The sequence below is a fragment of the Cicer arietinum genome, chromosome 7 (genome assembly GCF_000331145.2).
Source record: "Cicer arietinum cultivar CDC Frontier isolate Library 1 chromosome 7, Cicar.CDCFrontier_v2.0, whole genome shotgun sequence".
NCBI lineage: Eukaryota > Viridiplantae > Streptophyta > Magnoliopsida > Fabales > Fabaceae > Cicer > Cicer arietinum.
This window is the reverse complement of record NC_021166.2, coordinates 52,435,742-52,453,555: the sequence shown is the minus strand read 5'-3', so window position 1 is coordinate 52,453,555 and position 17,814 is coordinate 52,435,742. Positions and strand designations below refer to the sequence as shown.

Sequence of the window (17,814 nt, the reverse complement as noted above, 5' to 3'; positions counted from 1 at the left end):
TACTATGTGGGTTTTGCATGCATGTTGAGCTTGTTTAAAAAATAACATAACATAACAAAACACAAAAACAATAAGGCCTTTTACAGCGCTTATTTGGAAAAAGCGCTGTAAAAGAGCCTTTTAAAATTAACATAAAGAGACATTTTAGAGCGCTTATGTGGAAAAGCGCTGTAAAAGGCTTTAAAAAACATTCATATAACATAATAACACACGGAGGTCTTTTACAGCGCTTATTTGGGAAAAGCGCTGTAAAAGAGCCTCTTAAAATTAACATAAAGAGACATTTTAGAGCGCTTATGTGTAAAAGCGCTGTAAAAGGCATTCAAATAACATAATAACACACGGAGGTCTTTTACAGCGCTTATTTGAAAAAAGCGCTGTAAAAGAGCCTTTTAAAAATTTAACTAAAGAAGCCTTTTAGAGCGCTTATGTGTGAAAGCGCTGTAAAAGGCATTCATATAACATAATAACACACGGAGGTCTTTTACAGCGCTTATTTGAAAAAAGCGCTGTAAAAGAGCCTTTTAAAAATTTAACTAAAGAAGCCTTTTAGAGCGCTTATGTGTGAAAGCGCTGTAAAAGGCATTCATATAACATAATAACACACGGAGGTCTTTTACAGCGCTTATTTGAAAAAAGCGCTGTAAAAGGCATTCAAATAACATAATAACACACGGAGGTCTTTTACAGCGCTTATTTGAAAAAAGCGCTGTAAAAGGCATTCAAATAACATAATAACACACGGAGGTCTTTTACAGCGCTTATTTGAAAAAAGCGCTGTAAAAGAGCCTTTTAAAAATTTAACTAAAGAAGCCTTTTAGAGCGCTTTACAAAATAAGCGCTGTAAAAGGCTTATAAAAAGCGCTGTAAAAGTGTTACGTATATATAACAGTTACCTCTTCAGTTTCCTCTTCATTACGTAACCTTCATCTCAACCTTCATTTCTTCTCTTCTTTTGCAAACCCTATCATCCCGTCCTTTACGAACCTTATTTCCACGATCATCTCCTTCATTTCGAACCTTATTTCCATCCAAGATCATCTCTCCCATTTCACACAATATATTTTCATTGAAATACGTAACCCTCATTACGTATTTCTTCAAACCGTATTTCTGTGAACCATATTTCTGTGAACTTTCTGCAAACCCTCTTTTCTTTGCATTTCGTCTTTCTTCGAACCATCATTATTCAGGTATTGATGTTATTAAATTTTTGTAATCATTAGAATGCATGTTGAGCTTTTTTAAGATATACTGATACATGTTGAGTTTGTTTATAATAATGCATGATCCATGTTGAGCTTGTTGATGTTATACTAAAGTGCATGTTGAACTTGTTGTAGTTAAATGGATACAAACAAAGATTTAGAAGTTCAAAATGAAGAAGTTGGCACCTCTAAGACTTACGAAAAAGAAGTCAAACGTGGTGCAACTATCATGCAAAGGGTGATTAAAGCACGGAGCAGTGGCATTAAATTTGAGGTATACTATATATACTCTGTTTGCTGTGTGTTTTTTTATCTTTTTTTAGGGTTTAGGGCATGTACTTACTATATGAGTTTATTAGGTTGGCTGGAACGAGAGTGGTCAGCCAGTTGACCCCAACAGCTCCATGTTTGTAAGCTACATTGGGGCTGTTGTTCGTCAAAATGTCCCAATAACAATAGACAACTGGAGAGATAAGGCGTTGAAGGATGCCAAAGATATCATCTGGAATGACATTCAAGTAAATATTTTGATCTACTCTTTTGTCATTTATAATTTTTTTTCTGTAAAATACATTACTTATAATTGTTTTCATTGCAGACCACTTTTGTTCTTGATGAGGAACGAAAGTCATATGTTTTGAGAGTTGCTGGGAAAATCCATCGTGGATTTAGATCCCATCTCTCAAATTTCTATCTAAAAGATAGAGAAGGAAACACAAATGCTGAACCTCCAAAGATATATCAACATTATATATCAAAGGATGAATGGAGTGCATTTGTTTCCAAACGTTCTGACCCGGCGTTTGTCGTAAGTGATTAATTTATTAGCATTTGTGTTTTATTATTCATATTCGTAGCGTATTTTAAATTTTTACACAATTGCTATTTTTTTTTTATATAGAATATTAGTAAGGCAAATCGCGAACGGGCAAGCAACCCAAAACACCCATACAAGAAATCACGTATGGGATATGCACGCCTTGAACAAAAAATTGTAAGTAATTAAACATCACTTGTAATTTGTATTATAAACTATAGTGTGTAACTAATTTGTATTATTTTGTTTATGATTTTAACGAATAGAGAAAAGACACCCAAGCCGATCAACCCTTGGGTCGTCATATCTTATGGAAGGAAGCGCGTGTTAACAAAGAAGGAGTGGTTGATAATGAAAATGTCAAGAAAGTTGTAGAACTTTGTGTAAGTATATTATCACTTTAATATTTTTTAATATTGTATTTTAAAAATGCTATTGAACTTATCTTTTTAATGTTACATGTATTTTAGGAAACTATTGAACAAAGTTCTGAAACTCAAGAGGGCAACAAGGATACGTGCAGGGACATTCTTGGGAAAGTGTTTAATGTCCCTGAGTATTCCGGTCGAGTGAGGGGGAAAGGATTTGGCGTAACTCCCAAAAGCTTTTTTCCTCAAGAGAAGCGCCAAAAACCTTCCAACGAGGAAGTATTAGAGAAGCTCAGAATCTTATCGGAGCAAGTGGCACTCTTGGTGAATACGAATAAAGACAAGCAACTTCCGGTTCAGCTCCAACCTGAAATACAAATGGAGAGTGAAACCGGGAGTTGCAACGTCGGTTTGAAGAGTATTCCCGAGGTAATTAATTACTTACTACTTACTTGCTTATGTAATTACTTATGTATTAAACAAACTTATATATTAACTGTACTTATGTTTTAACTATTGATGTAGGGTGTCACTACATGTGTCCTATACTTGTCCTCGCCGACTCAACGGAAGGTGGGAAAAGGAATATTGCACAATACTTCGGGAGAAGTATTGCACAATATTCCGATCCCCGCGGGCCATGTCAAAGTATCGCCTACGGTTGCTTTCGAACCAACTGCACCGTTGCCCATACCGGACAACGATGGAGATATGAAGTTCTTAAGCGACGCTATTGGCAGTTACGTGGCATGGCCCACACACCTTGTTGCCCTCCAAAAAAAGATTCCCAAGGACAAATCAGTTACATCTCCCGAAAAGGTTTGTCACATTTATTGCCTAAGGTTTTTCATTTTTTCAGATTCAATAAACTAACATTTTACCTCATTTTTGTAGGTCCAAATAAATAAACCACCCCTACAGCCAAAAAAAGGCAGAAAACCTCAAAAATTGGAGGTTAATAGGGCTGCCAAATTACAAAGGCTGGAGGGTAATAAAGCTGCCAAACTTGCAGCAACAAAAAATCTGGATCGGGGAAAATCGGTCGCTGCTGCTGCTGCTCCTAATAAAAGTCAGCCACGCCTTGGTAAATACGGGGCGTGTCTTGACATCCAAATAAAAAGGAACATGGGCAGCAGCAACGATTCGCCCATCGTACAAATGAATAAAGACATCTTTGGAGATGAGTATATTGAATACCTCGAAAAGGAGCACATGTACGAACTTCTCGAACATAAGGAGCTGAGTGCTACTGTAATCAGCTTGTACATAAGGTAAAAAATACTTGGCTTAATTGCAGTTTTGATCCCCCTATTGTAGCTGAATCGCGAAAGTAGTCCCTCCATTTTGTTTCTCTCCAATTTTGGTCCCCAAACAGAATTTTAGTCTAAAACTTGATGAGATTTTATTTTTTAAAACCGTACTACACCATTTATGGTCATATATTTCAGGTACAATTGTTGTAAATGAGATCTTGAGGCATTGTGTGACTTAAATAAATGCAAAAAAATTGAAATTTCATCAAGTTTACAAATGAATAAAGACATCTTTGGAGATGAGTATATTGAATACCTCGAAAAGGAGCAAATGTACGATCTTCTCGAACATAAGGAGCTGAGTGCTACTGTAATCAGCTTGTACATAAGGTAAAAAATACTTTTAATTGCATTTATTTGTAATTAATTAAATGTATTGGTAATTAATCTAGTTTAAAATTTTCATTGAAGGTTTTTGTACGAGAAGGTCGTGTGCACGAGGAAACTGTCAAATAAATACTCATTCTTGTCTCCACATAAGATGTCGATGTGGAAACTCGATCCAGAGAATGTAAAAAACTACATTGTAGATATGTTTTTAGGAAATAAAGAAAGTGATAAATTGTTCTTGGTACCATATAATTCAGGGTACGTAATTTTATCTTTTTTAATTGATGAGAATTTAATTTATTAGTTGTCTATAAACAAAATTGCTTAACCAATTTTTTGTTGTTGTAGGGCACATTGGGTGCTATTTGCAATCAATGCGGTCTCTGAAGTGATATACTATTTGGATCCCGTGCACGGCGATTACACCAATCACCCCGGAATAAAGAATATGCTCGACACGTAAGTAATATTCATTTATTTCTTACATATATATATTTATATATATATATATATAAATATTCATGCTCTAATAATCACATTTATTCATTCGATAGTGCCTTAAAAGTTTATCGAGCTCAAAGAGGTGCTAAAGTGTCGAAGCAGAAGTCTAATAACATTACATGGATCTCAATAAAGTGCCCTCGTCAAACAAATAACATCGACTGTGGGTACTACATATTGAGATTCATGAAGGAGATTGTTGAGAAGAATAAAACTATTATCCCAGAAACGGTACGGTATTTGCATTATATGATTTTCATATATAAATTATCTATATATTTGATACTAACTTAATATAATATGTTCAATTTTTATATTGCAGTACTTTGCCAATTCCAGTCCATCATATTCTGAGGAAGATCTGATGGAATTAAAGGAAGAATGGTGTCAGTACGTGCTTGACATGAAAATTATTTGATTTTCTGGGAAATAGCTTGTGCTGGGCAAGGGATCTGAATATTATATGGTAGCTAGTGCATATAATGTATATTCTGTTAGTTATTATATGTAAATGATCATAGGACACAATATATGCATATAATGGATCTGTTAGTTATTATATAATGGATCTGAATGTAGTTTAGGTTGTAAATTAGGTTATATATATATACGTATCTGAATGTAGGTAATTAGGTTGTAAATTAGGTTGTATATATGTATCTGAATGTAGTTACTTAGGTTGTAAATTACAGAGTTACATATATGTTAATAAAGTTACAGAGTTCTGATTTCTGTTCTACTGATTGTGTGAACTGATTGTCTATAATATGTTCTGTTCTACTGATTGTCTATAATATGTTCTGTTCTACTGATTGTCTATAATATGTTCTGTTCTACTGATTGTCTATAATATGTTCTGTTCTACTGATTGTCTATAATATGTTCTGTTCTACTGATTGTCTATAATATGTTCTGTTCTACTGATTGTTGTTCTACTGATTGTGTGAACTGATTGTCTATAATATGTTCTGTTCTACTGATTGTCTATAATATGTTTTGTTCTACTGATTGTGAAGTGATTTTGGATCAAAATAATTTTGGATACAAAGATAAAAGACAGCGCTTTTTAAAAAAAATGCCATAAAAAGCTAAAAAGCGCTTTTCATTTCAAATAATTAATTTACAGCGTTTAAAAAAAAAAACACACATTTTACAGCGCTTTTTTTAAAAAGCGCTGTAAAATGTTGTTCTAAAGCGCTTTAATGGTGCACCTTTTACAGCGCTTTCGTGAGAAAGCGCTGTAAAATGTACAAGAAAAGCGTTGTAAAATGCAGACCCATAATATGAAATTATGGGTGGGCATTTTACAGCGCTTTCTCGAAGAAGCGCTGTAATATGCCCACCCATAACTCATATAATGGGGTGCATATTACAGCGCTTTCTCAAAGAAGCGCTGTAAAATGCCCACCCATAATTTCATATATGGGTGGTGAAGAAGCGCTGTAAAATGTGCATAACAAGCGCGCGTTGTATTTACATGTTTTATAGCGCTTTTTTAAAAGCGCTGTTGTATCATTTACATCGCTCGTTTCCACAGCGCTTATTTTTTTGAAAAAGCGTTGTAATGGCTTAAAAAAAACGCTGTAATATGCGTTTATTCGCGTAGTGAATAGTAGGGACTAATTATTGATAATTTAGAAATGGTTTTCAAAATTATATGATTTTGAGGGTTTAAAAGGAAAGTGTTAACAAGATATTATAAAAATCAACTTTAGGTTAAAAGCTAATATATATATATATATATATATATATATATATATATATATATTAAAAATAAAGATGAAAAACTACTGTCACGTAAATTATATAACGTAAAATTATTTGATGTATATTAGCATTAATTTTTTTTGGGAGGGGATATTAACGTTTATATAATAGTAAGTCGAAATAATATAGGTATTCGATAAAATGCTAGGATATTTGATAGTGTCAATCAAATATAACTATCAAATCATTAAAAATGTTTAATTTTTATAGAAAAAAAAAATCTTAATCATAACAGAATCATGTCAAGTAAAGTATAAATAGAGTATAATCTCCATTAGAATTGCATTTGACATCAACTACTACAAATACATCACTGTTGACGGCAACAAGAAAATTTGAAGTTTTGAATTGATTGAAAGAAAATAATAGATAACAAGAAATTTTGAAGTGGTTATCTATACAATTTATCTTTCATTTTTATTTATTTTGATCTTTTATCTTCTATAAATAAAATTTTTTAGTTATTTTTATTATAACTATTCAAATAATGTATAATTATTGTCACAAACTATTGAAATTATATTTTAGATCAATTGTAATATTAAATGTGTAATCTTAATAAGGATGTACTGAAAATACAACAAACTTTGATAAATGTTATTAGTTTCAAAAAGTTTACATATGATTTAAAACATTCAAAATAATGTTTTCAAGTGCAAATATATTACTAGGTTAAATGGATATTTTTTGAAAAAAATATAATATTAGATACATATTAACAATTGTTAGAAGATATTTCAATGACTAGACATTCTTAATTATAATTTTTATTGCGATTGTGACAAATATTAAAATACATTGTTTATAAAAAATAAATAATTTAAATGAATCAAAATAAAGATAAAAGATTAAAATAAAAGTAAAGTAAAAGATAAAAAAAATAAAAATATTTGGTTTTCCGAAATATTTCTTTTATGATGTTGTGAAGGTCAAGACTTGTGGGAGGGAATTCATATCTGATAAGTGGTGAGATTTATTAGGATCATTTTTGGTTTGATGGTTTATTTTGATTAACTACATACACCATATTTTTATTTTAATACTTATTTCTCAATAATGTGATGAGATTTGTTCCAATGTGAAATCTTATTCTCAGAAACTATTTTATTGAAACAATTTTTTATCAAATAAATATTATATTTAAGTAAAACAAATTAATATAAAATTATTTTGAAGTTAAGAGTATCACATCAGTCAAATAATTAAAGAAAAAAATTAAGTGTATTTTTTAGATGTTTTTTGTATGATTTGTAATTAAAAATACGTTTTTTATAGTTATAATAAACTTTGAGAAAATACTAATAAATTTTTTTACGTCCACAATGTATCAAAATTAAATTCAAAATGTTAGTGAGTAGTTAACACTATTCAAATATTATATTAGTATAATTTCATCATTCTTTTTAATTATAACTCATCTAAAATATAGGTAGTAAAAGAAAACCATCCAAAATATTCATTTATCCTTAAACTATACCTCTTGTCTTATTATTATTTTTATTTTAAATACCTCAAGTCTTTTTATAAGAGATAAATGAGATACAAACTCTTTCATTTTATCTAAATAAGTGATTTCTAGACAATTTTAGTTTTTCTTTTGTATTTTTGTTGATTTCGTTGTTTAAGTGTGATAGTTTTTTGTTTTTCCGTCATAGAGTGGTGTTTTTTGGTTTTTTTTGTCTTGTTGCGATATTCGTTTTGGTTCAAATTTATATAGTAACTTTGATCAATTATATATCTCAATAAATGATTTAGACATTGTCAACGATATAGATTTAAAGACATATGTATTCTAAACACTTGAATTTTATCATATTTATAGTCATGTTATTGTTTTGTGTTATGTTGCTATTTTATATTATTTGTTTGCATATTCATTCTCAATATTTTTAACAAATTTATATTAGATCAATGTATTCTACAATTAGTCTTCTCCTACCTCGTACACTTTTACTCTATACAAAAATGTATTACCAATACACTCATGTAGTACGAATTTGAATCTAGAGATGTTATAAGAAAAAATGAGTTACCTTCATTATTTCACTATTAATTATTAAAGTTTATCGTTAAGTCCACGTATATTTATTAAGTTATAAAATATTTAATTTTTTTATGAACAAATTTTAGAGTGGGTGATAATGTTTTTTTTTAAATGACTAGTGTTAATGACTAATATTATTAGTATTGCTGTTATGGATTGAAATCAAATCCACAATCTTTTTTATCACTTAACTTTCTAACTCAATCGACCACTACACACAAACTTTATATTACAAACAAGGAAATAATATTTCAATCCAATATAAGGAAGACTTTTATATTTATTGAATATTTATAAAATAATTTATTTACATATTTATAAAATAATTTATATTTATTTCTTTCAATAAACTTTAAATTTTAATACTAATAGAATAAACACGACTCCATCACTTTTATCTACTAATAGATCTGTTGTATATTAATGCAATGAGACATATATGTATTCAAATAAAAAACAATAATACAAACGTATTTGAATTTAATCAAATTAATAAAAAAGAACAATAAGTTTGATTACTTGACACTTATATATATATTATATTTCTTTAGAAAAACACTAACGTGGATATTTTTTTATATAAAAAAACAATCAAACTTAAGTGTTTCTAACTAAAGTTATACATAAAAATATCTTCACTAACTAACCTCAAATAAAAAAAACTGACCCCTTTATTCTCTCCGGAAATTAATTGTAGCCGTTGAGTTAATCAAACAAATATTGAATGTCAATTTCTTTTTCTTATTTAGGGACCTTTTCAGGGGTAACTTTATAAGAGTGTGCATTTCTCAATCCTTGTGAATAGCGACCGATAAGAGACAAAGATGCTATTTACTAATATCCTCAAGTATTTTTATATTAATATCTTATTTTTCAAATTTTTACAATTAAATTATTCTATATTAAAAATAAAATATTAAATTCCTTTATTTTTTTAACTTCAAAAAGTCGTTTATTGTTTGCGATCCATTGAATAAATTTTTTTAGGCAAAGTAATAAGTAGTTTGGTGACGTGTTCGTGTAGTAATAAATTAAAAATAATTAAAATATTAAAATATTGTTAATAAATAAAATAAAATATATTAAATTAAAAAAATATGATTAATTAGATGTGGTAAAATAAATAACATATTATATTACTTTAATTTATCGTATTTTATAGATAAATTTATATTATTATAATAATTATATTCTATTTTGTAGATAAATTAGTCACTTAATTCTGTTTTGTTAACTATTTATCTATTTTTTCGGATCTAATAAATAAAAATTAATAAAATATAATAATAATAATAATAATAATAAAAAATAATAATTAAAAATAGTAAATTATATTAATAACATGAAACAAAATACATTTAATAGAATAAAAAAAAACATTAAATTTAAAAGATTATACTCATACGTTTATAGACGATGAAACGTATGAGTTTCTAAAGTTACTGTGCATTCACCTATTAGAAGATGAAATATATGAATTTCTTGTCTCCGTTTATCAACACCATATTCTCGTACATTCAACGTATGAATTTACTCTTTTAAAGTTGATGTATTTTTTTTTAATTTGATTTATTTTTTTTCTTCTATTTATAATTGTAATTAATTTTTATTATTATTGTTTTTATATATTAGATTCAGAAAGAAAAAAAAAAGAGGATATTGTTAACAAAATATAATCAAGTGACTAGTTTATTTGCAAAATAAGATAGAATTGTTATAATAATATAAATTTATCTATAAAATACGTTAAAATAATAATATAACACGTTATTTTTTTATTGACATATCTAATTAACTGTATTTTTTCTTTAATTTAATTTATTTTATTAATAATATTTTTATTTTTTAAATATTTTAATTATTTTTAATTTATTAAATAATCAATACCTGAATTATTAAAATAAAATAAAAATTAAACTTTATATCACTACATAGTCGCGCATATCCAAGATGCGACCTTCTGGACTTAACTTTTTTTGTTTTCTTCACTATATTGCAGGTCCACGTATAGACTCCTGAAAGATTAAAAATGTAAAACAATTTAATATTTTAAAATATAAAAAAGTAGGATATTAATATAAAAAAATCCTCCCCAACAAAATATAATCAAGTGACTAGTTTATTTGCAAAATAAGATAGAATTGTTATAATAATATAAATTTATCTATAAAATACGTTAAAATAATAATATAACACGTTATTTTTTTATTGACATATCTAATTAACTGTATTTTTTCTTTAATTTAATTTATTTTATTAATAATATTTTTATTTTTTAAATATTTTAATTATTTTTAATTTATTAAATAATCAATACCTGAATTATTAAAATAAAATAAAAATTAAACTTTATATCACTACATAGTCGCGCATATCCAAGATGCGACCTTCTGGACTTAACTTTTTTTGTTTTCTTCACTATATTGCAGGTCCACGTATAGACTCCTGAAAGATTAAAAACGCCCACATTCTTTTTATTTGAAAATTCCTACTTAATGATTATTTATAAGAAATTAACAAGTGGTCCAGCTGTATATCACATCAAAAATAAAGTTGATTATATAATAATAATAATAATAATAATAATAATAATAATAATAATAATAATAATAATAATTATTATTGAAAATTATTTAATTTTCGTATATCCAATCCAAATAATTAATAATTTTAAATATATAAATTAATCAGCTACATGGCATCCACACCAAAGTTCCTTTATCCCCGCTTCACTCTCTTAGTTTTTTAGTTTCTCATATCTTCCTCAAGTCCCATATTGAAGGAGTTAACTTGATTCAACACAACCATGAACAAAGCATATTTGAAACTGTTTTGTGGTGGTTCTAATCAACACAAACGGTGTACGTTCTCCAACAAAGCTAAAGTTACCTCTTTAGTAGCCACTTTTTCAGCTTTTGCTATCTGGATTGTGAGTTCTTCATAAAGTACCTTTCTTTTTTATATCAACTATGAATATATATTGTTTATTCTTTCTTTTTTTCTTTCTAATTGTTATGTTATAATAGTAGCGTTAAAACATCAAATAATGTATGTGTAACTAATAACATAGTCAATTTAATTATGTTAAGCATGACCAAGTAGAAACTACTACCCTTTTTTTTAGCTATTTAACTATTGAACGGTATATCACGTATTTTTCTCCTTATTTGTTAATTTTTCATTATAATTGCAACCCCTTTATCATCATGTCAACATTCTTGACACCAAGTTGGAACTATAAGCCTTTCTTGGCACAAACAAATGTTGTGCAAGCTTTAGCATGTTGATGACCACAATATCAATATTAGATCGTTTAAATTTTAAACTTTTACTTTTTTAATTTTATTTTTTTAAAATCAAAATTGAAATTTGGACCGTCTAATATTATGACAATTGATTTAGAAATGAGGTAGTCTAATATTGGAATTATTTTTGAAGTACATATTTGCAGGTATTTCAATTCCATTCATCCAAATAGGCAAACCCCAACAAGAGGATTTTCTTCTAAAATGCATAAAAGAGAAAAATTTCAAACAAACATGTCCAAGAAACTACCCTTCAAAACACAATCCAACCAATCCTAACACACACATTTGTCCCTCATACTTTAAATTTATCCATGAAGATCTAAAAGCATGGAGAGAAAAAGGGATCACAAAGAAGATGTTAAAAGAGGCAAAAAAGAAAGCATACTTGAAGATTGTGATTGTGAAGGGAAAGTTGTATTTGGAGAAGTATAGGAAATCAATTCAAACAAGAGATGTTTTTACTTTGTGGGGTATTTTGCAACTATTAAGGTTGTACCCTGCCAAGTTGCCTGATTTGGAACTTATGTTTGCTTGTGATGATAAGCCTGTTTTTCCTTTGGATAAGTTTGAAGACTCAAATGATTCACCACCACCATTGTTTAGATATTGTTCAGATGAGTTGAGCTTGGATATTGTGTTTCCAGATTGGTCCTTTTGGGGATGGTAAGTGCTAAATTCACTTCTCTTCTACCTTTCTATTTATATGCACTCTTTCTCAAAATATTAGTGTTTTTTTGCATAAATCATTTTTCCCATTTTATAAAAGTGAATATTCTCGTACTTTAAAAGTTTGATTAGGTATGAAACATGACTGATTTTAAAATGATAAAGTATCTATAATCGGTATCGATTCTTGTCCTATACTTGCACATATTTTCTTTTTCTTCATTATTTCATGAAAATAGTAATTTTCTTAGATATTAATATAATATTATATATGTATATTTGAGTTTATTTATTATTGTAATCGAATATAATTTATAACTTTTTAAATTTTTATTGTGTCGTAAATTGAACACTTTAATTTTCTTAATTATGTTTATAAAAATATTTATGTTTTTGAGTGACGTATTAATTTTTTTTCAAAATATGTATCTCGTACTCGTACTAGTACTTAGTGTTTTACATGTCTCTATCTATCTAGATGCAAAGCCACTTCATTATTTTGTACTTAATTAATTTTAAAATAAATCAAATTTTAAGTTAATTCTATCTTAAAATATCAATACCGATTATTCTTTTTACCACAATACTCTTATTTATTGGACATCTTTTTGTCAATAAATAGTAATAAATAAGGTAAATGCTTTTTAACTAAATTGTAGGAAAAATGATACAAGTGGCTGACAATTTCAATGTTTTTGACAATAGACCAACTTTTCTAGGAGTGATTTCAATAAGGAAAATGCTTACACGTGTTTAAGGATTTAGGTTGAGGAACTAAAAGTAGAAATATCTTTTGGAAATTTTGTATAATATCTTATAACTTAAAAATTTTGTATTTTCTAACACGAAATTTTTAATTTTTAATCTCTTAACGAGTTCCCTAATAAAACATGTTAGAAAGACTTTTAGATTAAAAAATTTATATATTTTGAGAACCCACGCTTGCTCTAATATTTTTTTTTGTAATTAATTAAAAAAGAAAAAATGTAACAAAATATAAATATAAATTAAAATACAATAGAATTTGATATTAATAATTAATTTTAAAAATATCTATATAACTTTATCACAAGGGTGGTTTTCAACATTTTATATAATCTAATAAATTAAAAGTCTATTGAAATTATAATACTTATAAATAAAATAAACATTCAAAATTATAAAAATATGAATATTAGTTTAAATTCTTAAAATAAAAATTAATTTTTATCATAAGAGTAGTTTTTTTTTTACATATCATATTAATCATTTCTTTTTATAGCTTATTAAACATATATTTGTAAAAAAAATAAAAAGCTTATCTACCATATAATATAGAATTATTTAGTTACTCATTTTTTAAAATATAAATTATTTCATTTATTTATTTATTTATTTATTTTGTATTTTGTATTTTTGTTGGTTTATAAAATTTTAAGGCTTAAATATATTTTTAATCTTTATCTTTTACTTAATATTCGTTTTGCTCTTTTATCTTTATTTTAATTTATTTTGGTCATTTATCTTTTATAAGTGGTGTATTTTAGTCTTCGTCAATGACAACAAAAGTTATCACAACATCCAATTATTGAAATCTCTTTTAACAATTGTAATTAAGTATCAAGTATAATATTCTTTCATAACTTAATAATAGGTTTGCATTTGAAAAATTCTTCTTGCATGCTTTAAAACAAAACATATTTAAACTCTTTTAAGCGAAGAACATTTATTTGAGTTTTCACCTCATCCTTATTAAGATTGCACATTTGACTTTACAATTAAACTAATATTTAATGGCAATAATTATACAGTTGTTTGAAAGAGTTATAATGTAAAATACACCACTTTTAAAAGATAAAAGATCAAAACGAATATTAGATAAAAAATAAATGATAAAAAATTATATTTAAGCCAAATTTTAAAGGGTACTTTTACATTACATCTACAAATAATATGATGTGGTATTACAAGTTCAATTGACAAATAGTTGAATAATTTGCCTTTAATGAACCAGTTTGCAGGTTATGTAATTTAACATCACAATTTTTTAAATTTTGTACTCTAGATCTCTTTTAAAATAATAATTATTTGATAAACAAATTAAAAATTTAATTTGATTTCTTTTATAATAAACAAAGGCCTTACTGTTGTAGCTAAATATCACTAGAAGGGGGGGTTGAATAGGGATTTTGCTGTTAAAAATAATTTTTAAGTGTTTTAAAAACTATCCTCTCGCTGAGGATGGCTAGCTCGAGGATGGGATTTTTAAATCATTGGATCTAAGCTGAGCAAAAAGGTAGGAGTAGAATATGAGGGACACACACAAAATTTTATACTGGTTCACTCAAAGATGGCTACGTCCAGTCCTCACACCCTTGTGAGATTTCACTAACTTTCAAACAGATCGATCCTCAACCTGAGGATGATTACAAACTGTGTATTATCAAGCTTCACCAAGCTTACAATCAATTTTCAAATATTTCCAAGCTTCACTCACTAGGAAATTACAAAGTATAATGATAGTGATTGATACTTAATACTTTCTCAAAGGATATACAAAGATATAGTGTAGGATCAAAGAAAGTAATAAGAGAGGATGTGATTTGCTTCTTGAAAGCTTTAAGATGCTTGATCTTTTTATGCAAGTGTGTTGTGTGTCTTCCAATGGAGAGCTTGTATGCATTTTATAGAGATCCAAGCCCTTGATGACCGTTGGAGCTCATTTTCAAAGGATCCAATGTTTTCATCATAATTACAGAACTGTTGATGACCACATAGCTTGTTAGGCTTAGGCAGAACCCATCCTCTTGCAGCATAGCTTTGATCTTGACATGTCCTTGCTTTTTCTCTTTAATCAAAGTGAAAGGATGTTTCTGAGCTGCATTTTTCGAAGACTTTAAGGTCTAGGTTGGCTTCATCTTTTGAGGTGATGTTGACAAGAGAGAAAAAGCCACCCTATGACATAGGACTGTCATACTCAGTCCGAGGATCAAATCTGGCAGCAACATGTGATCTTCCATTTTTGGCTTGTTTCAAATTGCCTTTTGCTAACTTGACTTCCTTATGAATAAAAACGTGCAAGCCCATTTAATGATCAGATTTTGACATTTGCACATGCTTGATAGGTTGCTTTCACTTTTGCTAGCCTTTCCTTTACATACTAGATGTAGCCATATTCACCTTTTTCTTTTGACCTTTTGACTCTTACTTTTGAATGCTTTGTTTATTCATGTTTGACATTGTTATGCATTTGAATAAACACATTTGTTCTGGTGAGAGATCAGATTTTCCAAATCTGGAGTTTTTCAACTTGCAACCCATCCTCACGTTTGCAGCAATTTCCATCCTCACGAGGGTTTTCCATCCTCAGGCCAAAATCACTTTTTCCTTCTTTTTGCCTTAATGATTAATAACCTATTATCTTATATGAATACACTCAAGAGCACATGTTAGTCATTAACCACAATCATAATCTCTTAAGTAATTTTGTTATCATTAAAATCATTTGAGAGATTTTGTCTCAACAAGAAAAACAAAATATGATTTAATCTAGCTAAAATCAAAATATGGACAAGAGGATAATATTAAACAATAATAATTTAAGGAAATACAAATTATAATAACAAGAATAAAGAATGAGAACTTTTAAATATGTATAGAAGAAAACTAATAGGCACATTAATTCAAAAGTTATAAGTACCAAAAAAGAATCTTTTATATATGAGTCCCAACCAAACCAAACCAAAAAAATACAAATCCAAAGCCTATAGTTATTACATGTATCAACAATTAAAAAAACATAATTAGAGTTTAGTTACACAATACATTGCTAAACAAAGACAAGAATGAAAGTAATAAGATTCAACACAATTGTGAGTGAAAATGTCACTAGAATCAAATAATGTATAAATTTGACTACATACAAATAATGTAAAAATTAATTTGGCATGTTACTTTTTAAGTCATCGATGACTTTAGTAGGAACATCACACTGATATTTTAAATCTAGGCAGCATAAGGACAAAGGAAAAATAAGGACAATGTTGACTAATAGCAGACCATCAAGAAAGGATATCCAAATCGAATTCATGTGCTACTGAGATGAAGATCGCATTTATTCAATGAAAGATTCTTATTAATCACAAATAAAAAATAAATAATAAAGAATAATATACTTGTCCAAATGAAAGAAGCATATCATTAGAACCAAACCCAAATGACATTCTATAAATTATAAATATATAATATATAAAATATAAAATAGACTCATCACTTGCATAATTTAAGTCTTTGAATAGATAATAAACCCAACAAAGTCCCCTGCAAAGTCTAATCATTTGAATATACAAACAAAGAAATAAAGAATTAGCAAATAATAAAAAACAAAAAAGATTATACAAACTTATGCTCTCTAAACAAAGAAATTGGTGAGACCTTTAGTATATTATTATTTCTTCAAAAAATTTATTGTCTATCTATTAGTTTGCACACAACTCTCTATAATTTGAATATACACATCTAATTCCAAAAAAAGATTCCAAATAAATTATCAAATGTGGTATGTTTGATAATTTGGCATTACAATCAACTTCAAATTTAAATAAATTTCACATCTCACATGCTTACTTACTTATGGCTTAAAATTTCAATTCTTCATCCATCAAGTCATGATTTGAAAGGATAAAAAGGTTAAAAATGTCCTTTAAGAATATGAACTCTACTTATTAATATCCATTGTTCAATCTCTATTAATTCCCTTCAAATTAGTGAACCAAACTATGAATAATAATAATAATAATAAATAACAATATTTATTTTTTCTAGACATTCACTACAAAAAAAACCGACAGTAATTAACCACAATTAAATAGGCATAGTCACATTAATCATAGATAAAAATCAAGTTTTGTCACACTTAAATAGCAACACAAAATCAAATTTTGCCACCGTTAGACGGTTAGACGTTGATTAAGAATTTAGTTTCCCTCCCTACGCTTTTACCAAGCGCGCCTTTTCTAATCTTTATTTTTTTCATTTTAACCTTTTCCCATTGCCTTTCATTTATTCCTTATTTCCTTTCACCTTTTCCAATTCGCATTCCCTTTCTCTGCCACTGCCACGGTCGATTCTCCCATTCTCATTCCCTTTTTCTGCCATCGTGAATTCCTTCTTCCATTCCCATTCTTTTTCTGAGACGACACACAGATATTGCCACCGGCACCGGTTATCACACAACCCGATCATCGGCAAAAATGTCACGAAAAGAACGTAACCGGCACCGGACCGACAAGTATATCACTCAATCCGGCATTTTGATATCCATTAGTAAATGTAGAGTTGAAACAGAGAAGAAGAGATGTTATTGTTTCTTCATTTTATTGCTTTGATTGTTGAACCAAATGAAGAGGAGTACCAGTAATCACGTGATGAATAATCATCAGATCCAGTTCTGTGACTTTCTCAAAACTGCCAGCCTGGGGAGTGATGGAGTGGACATAGATATTGTGAAGGAT

The 17,814-nt window shown here is 28.1% G+C and overlaps 1 protein-coding gene across 1 annotated transcript in view; it reads left to right on the top strand.

Annotated features, from left to right (window-relative positions):
- Positions 1-11,076: 11,076 nt before the first annotated feature.
- The window catches only part of LOC101488921 (uncharacterized), a 16,929-nt gene continuing 10,191 nt past the window's right edge, over positions 11,077-17,814 (top strand). The window contains exons 1-2 of the mRNA XM_004510756.4: positions 11,077-11,277; positions 11,787-12,319. Of these exons, the coding sequence (XP_004510813.2) occupies positions 11,155-11,277; positions 11,787-12,319 (656 nt within the window). The 5' untranslated portion in view covers positions 11,077-11,154. The remainder of the gene's footprint in view (positions 11,278-11,786; positions 12,320-17,814) is intronic.